The sequence below is a fragment of the Stenella coeruleoalba genome, assembly GCF_951394435.1.
Source record: "Stenella coeruleoalba genome assembly, chromosome: 5".
In the NCBI taxonomy this organism is placed as follows: Eukaryota; Metazoa; Chordata; class Mammalia; order Artiodactyla; family Delphinidae; genus Stenella; species Stenella coeruleoalba.
Window position 1 is genome coordinate 142,854,750 of NC_137150.1, and position 3,955 is coordinate 142,858,704.

Consider the following 3,955-nt stretch of genomic DNA (forward strand, 5'->3'; position numbering starts at 1 on the left):
TCTCAGGTCCTGCTGTCGTTCAGGCCCCGCCCCGCTCCGGACTCCGCCCCGCCCCACAGCTCCGCCCCAGACTCCGCCCAGGCCCCGCCCCGGGAGCGCAGGCCGAGCCGCGTGTGTACCCAGGGGCCGCAGACTTGGGCGTAGGCCTTCGGGTCGCCGCCGCCCTCCAGGCGTGGCGCCGGCTCGGACTCCGAGCGGCAGAGAGCCTCAAGCACAGCAGCCTCCGGACGCGGCCGCGCAGGTAAAGCTCCCGTCTCATCCCGGAGCGTGGACACCCCCGCCCCCGTCCATCCCCCAGCCGGGAGTCCCGGGGGTCCTTAGGGTCCGGAGCCTGGGGATCCCGAGGTCCGAGGTCTGGGGTCCCCCCGGGGCCCGAGCCCCGCCCGCCCAGGCCCCGCGCGGCCCCGCCACTCCACGCCCAGCGCGGGCCGCGCGCCCAGGGCTTGGCTTTTCTCTTTTCTCATTTCCCTTTTTCAAACATAATTGAAATAAAAGGCGCCGACCGCGATGCCGGTGCGGGTGGCTGTTCCCATTAGGGCCGACAGAGAAGAGCTTTAATGTTATAATTGTCAAAGGGATTGTCACAATTAGCAAAGCGCTGAGCTTCTGACAGCAGCCTAGCCCCGCGGGGATGAGGGTGCCGGCTGGGCTCCCAGCGGTGGCCGGCGGTCGCCCTTGCATTCCAGTTTCTTATGAAAACCCTGCAGCCCAGTCTTCCTGCTTTCCAGCCCTGAGTAGCTAGGAGGGGTGGACTCCCATCACCCCGTGCTGTCCAAGCCCCTGACCCCCAAGGTGTGCAGTGGGTGTGTCCAGGGCAGGGTGGCAGTGTTCTCGGTCGGCTTTGCTGGGCACAACCCCCAGCCAGCAGTCAGCACAGCCTTACTCTTCTGGGTGGCAGTGGGAATATCCAGGAGTAAGTCACAGAGACACCCCCCCCCCGGTCAAGTGTGTCCGTTTGGCTGTGATATCTCCCCCAAAGTCAAAGTGTGCCCCCGGGTCCCCAGCCAGGCCACCGCCGGCGACGCTGACTGCTCCTCTCTTTTAGGACCGAAAGAGAACACCGTTCTTCCTGGCACGTGAGGAAGCAGAGTTTCTGTCTGTGTGGGATGGTCCCTTCCGCACCGGTACCGGGGAGCGGGGAAGCGTGTAGACTGCAGCACTGAGAGCAGCGTGCCATCTGTCCGCAGGTGGTCAGGATGGGCCCCATGGGCAGACAGGGCCCGTCCTCCCTGCCGGTCCCCACGGGAGGCTCTTGCCTCCTGCTTCTCTTCTGCCTGCGGTTGGGCGCCTCTTGCCCGCAGAGCTGCCAGTGCCCTGACCATGCCGGGGCCGTGGCCGTCCATTGCAGTGGGAGGGGCCTGCAGGAGATCCCCAAGGACATCCCCACTGACGCTGTGCTCCTGAAGCTTGATGCCAACAAGATCGTCCGCATCCCCAACGGAGCCTTCCAGCACCTGAACCAGCTGAGAGAGCTGGACTTGTCTCAGAACGCCATCGAGACCATCGGCCCCGCCGCCTTCTCGGGCCTGGCCGGGGGCCTGCGGCTGCTGGACCTGTCTCACAATCACATCCGCAGGATTCCTAAGGACGCGCTGGGCAAGCTCAGCGCCAAGATACGCCTGTCCCACAACCCCCTGCACTGCGAGTGCGCCCTGCAGGAGGCCCTGTGGGAGCTGAAGCTGGACCCTGACTCGGTGGACGAGATCGCCTGCCACACCGCGGTGCAGGAGGAGTACGTGGGGAAGCCGCTCATCCAGGCCCTCGACTCTGGCGTCAGCTTCTGCAGTGTCCACCACAAGACCACCGATGTGGCCATGCTGCTCACCATGTTCGGCTGGTTCGCCATGGTGATCACCTACGTCGTGTACTACGTGCGCCAGAACCAGGAGGACGCCAGGAGGCATCTGGAGTACCTGAAGTCCCTGCCCAGCACTCCTGTGTCCAAGGACCCCATCAGCCCTGCGCCCTAGCGCCCGATGGCTCGAGCAGGCCGAGGCCCACCTGTCTCCCGTCACTCTTGTAGTAGATGGTGACTGAGTCCCGCCTTCGATGTTCCCCCCGGGGAGGGTGACACGGCTGCTTCTGTCCAGTGTTTCACTCTGACAGAGCACTTTCCACAGGACACCTTCAGGTCAGGCAGTTCTGCCATCAGACCCAATGACAGATGGGGACACGGGCTCAGAGAAATGGAAGTGATCCAGCTGGGATGTAAAACCGGGCCGTCCATCCTGAGACGTCTCTTCCGCGCTGGGAGCCTGCCCCGCGGGGCGCCGCCTCTGAGCCCCCAGCATTCAGAGGAGAAAGGGTGCGTGCCCATGAGTGAGGCTCCCCGAGGAGGTTGGGTGCATTTTGCTGGTTGTAGGCACAGGTCGTCCTGCCCCGTGGAACTGGTTTGCCTTTGCTTCCCCAGTATTTCCTGAACACCTCTAACCACCGGGCTCTTTCCACAGCCAAGTGGTAGAGACCGGATTTTTCTCGGGAGATAAGTGGAACATGTAACCTTTGAACAACTCTGTCAACTTTGTTTATTCTCAGAATGTTTGTTAAGAGTAACACTTGTACCAAAATTTCAGTCCAGTGAGAAGGGAAAAAAAAAAAATAACAACCCAAAACCAAAAAAATTAAACCATGGAGAGAAACCTGAGGAAGGTCCATAGTAGCTCCTCAGGGGGCCGTGTTAGCAGCCTGAGAAGTGTGGCCGGTCCCCGATTCCTGCTCCTGCGGCTGTGGCCCGCCCCAGGGAGCCTGTCATCTTGGGTCGCTCCATGCCTTGCTTTTCTACTCACTAAGCGGCTCCTTTGCAGTGGATGGGAGGACCGACCTCTGTTTCAGGGCTGTTGGACAGGTTGCTTCGTTTCCTCCAGCGACGGGGACTCTGTCTCCTTTTCAGCTTTGCTGACAGGACTCTCAGTGCTATGTTACTGCTCAGTTTTCTTACCTAATTCATGTTCAGGGTAGACTTTACCTCCACCTGTGTAACCCTGATATGTCTTTCCAGTTTTATTTTTCATGGTCTTTTTGTATGAGTGTTTATATTTTAAACTACTTCAAATATTTTGGGGGAAGCAAGTCAGGGGTACATTGCTCATGGATCTAAGGTATAAAGGACAGATGCTTAGAAAGGGTAAAAGTCGAGGGAGGTTTGTACTCGGAAAGTGTCACGGGACTGGCAGTGGGAAACACATTTACGCGTTGACGCAGCGCGTCACGATTTTTCAGTTGTGGTGCGTTAAAAAACAACCAACAGATGCCGCTGCCCTCCCACAGCCCGGCGCCGCGCCTGCGGTCACCGGGGGCACAGCACGCAGTGTGAACCGGGGGCTCTGTGCTCTGAGTGTGGGGTGGGCCCTTCTCTGCCCACCGCCCAGACCAGGGTGCAGGAGTGGGGGGCAGGGCTCAGATGAGGCTGCGAATGGTGCCGGGGTCCTCAGGAAACCAACGGCCCACCCACCCTTCCAGTGGGAACTAAAAACGCCGAGCAGCCGGCCTGGGTGCCGGTCCACTCGTGGGACAAACGCCACGGGAGCAGGTACGTGTGGCCGCCGGCTGACCAGCGGGACACGGGCTCTGTGGGTGAATGGGGTCCCCCTTCCCCATGCATCCCGGGGAGCACACAGTGGGGAGAGGGGTCAAGCCGCACAAGGAGCCGTCACCTGGCGGGTTTGCCCGATGGACGTGACCCTGAGTCCCTGGGTCAGGGGAAGAGAGCAGACTGAGGCCTGGATGGAGGGGGGGGCAGATGTCAGGGTCTTGCCGTTGCGGCTCGTGTCCCATAGGTGCCAGCCAGCCTGGGCACTTTGGGGGGCCCTTTCCTTGCTGCCAGGGAACTCTTCATTTGCTCTTACACAGAACCAGCCCAGAGCCTGATGCCAGCCAGATGCTCTTCTGGGGGCGCATGGGGAGAGAGTGGGGCTTCTTTCCCCCCAGCCTTTGCTGGTACCCAGCGCCCAGCCAG

General features: G+C 61.1%; 1 protein-coding gene across 1 annotated transcript; it reads left to right on the forward strand.

Moving 5' to 3' along the window:
- Positions 1 to 3,423, forward strand: LRRC3 (leucine rich repeat containing 3). Its single transcript, XM_079922328.1, has 2 exons — positions 1 to 241; positions 1,046 to 3,423. Exon 2 carries the CDS (start codon positions 1,197 to 1,199, stop codon positions 1,968 to 1,970), a length of 774 nt encoding a protein of 257 aa, XP_079778454.1. The 5' UTR covers positions 1 to 241; positions 1,046 to 1,196; the 3' UTR covers positions 1,971 to 3,423.
- The last annotated feature ends 532 nt before the right edge of the window (positions 3,424 to 3,955 follow it).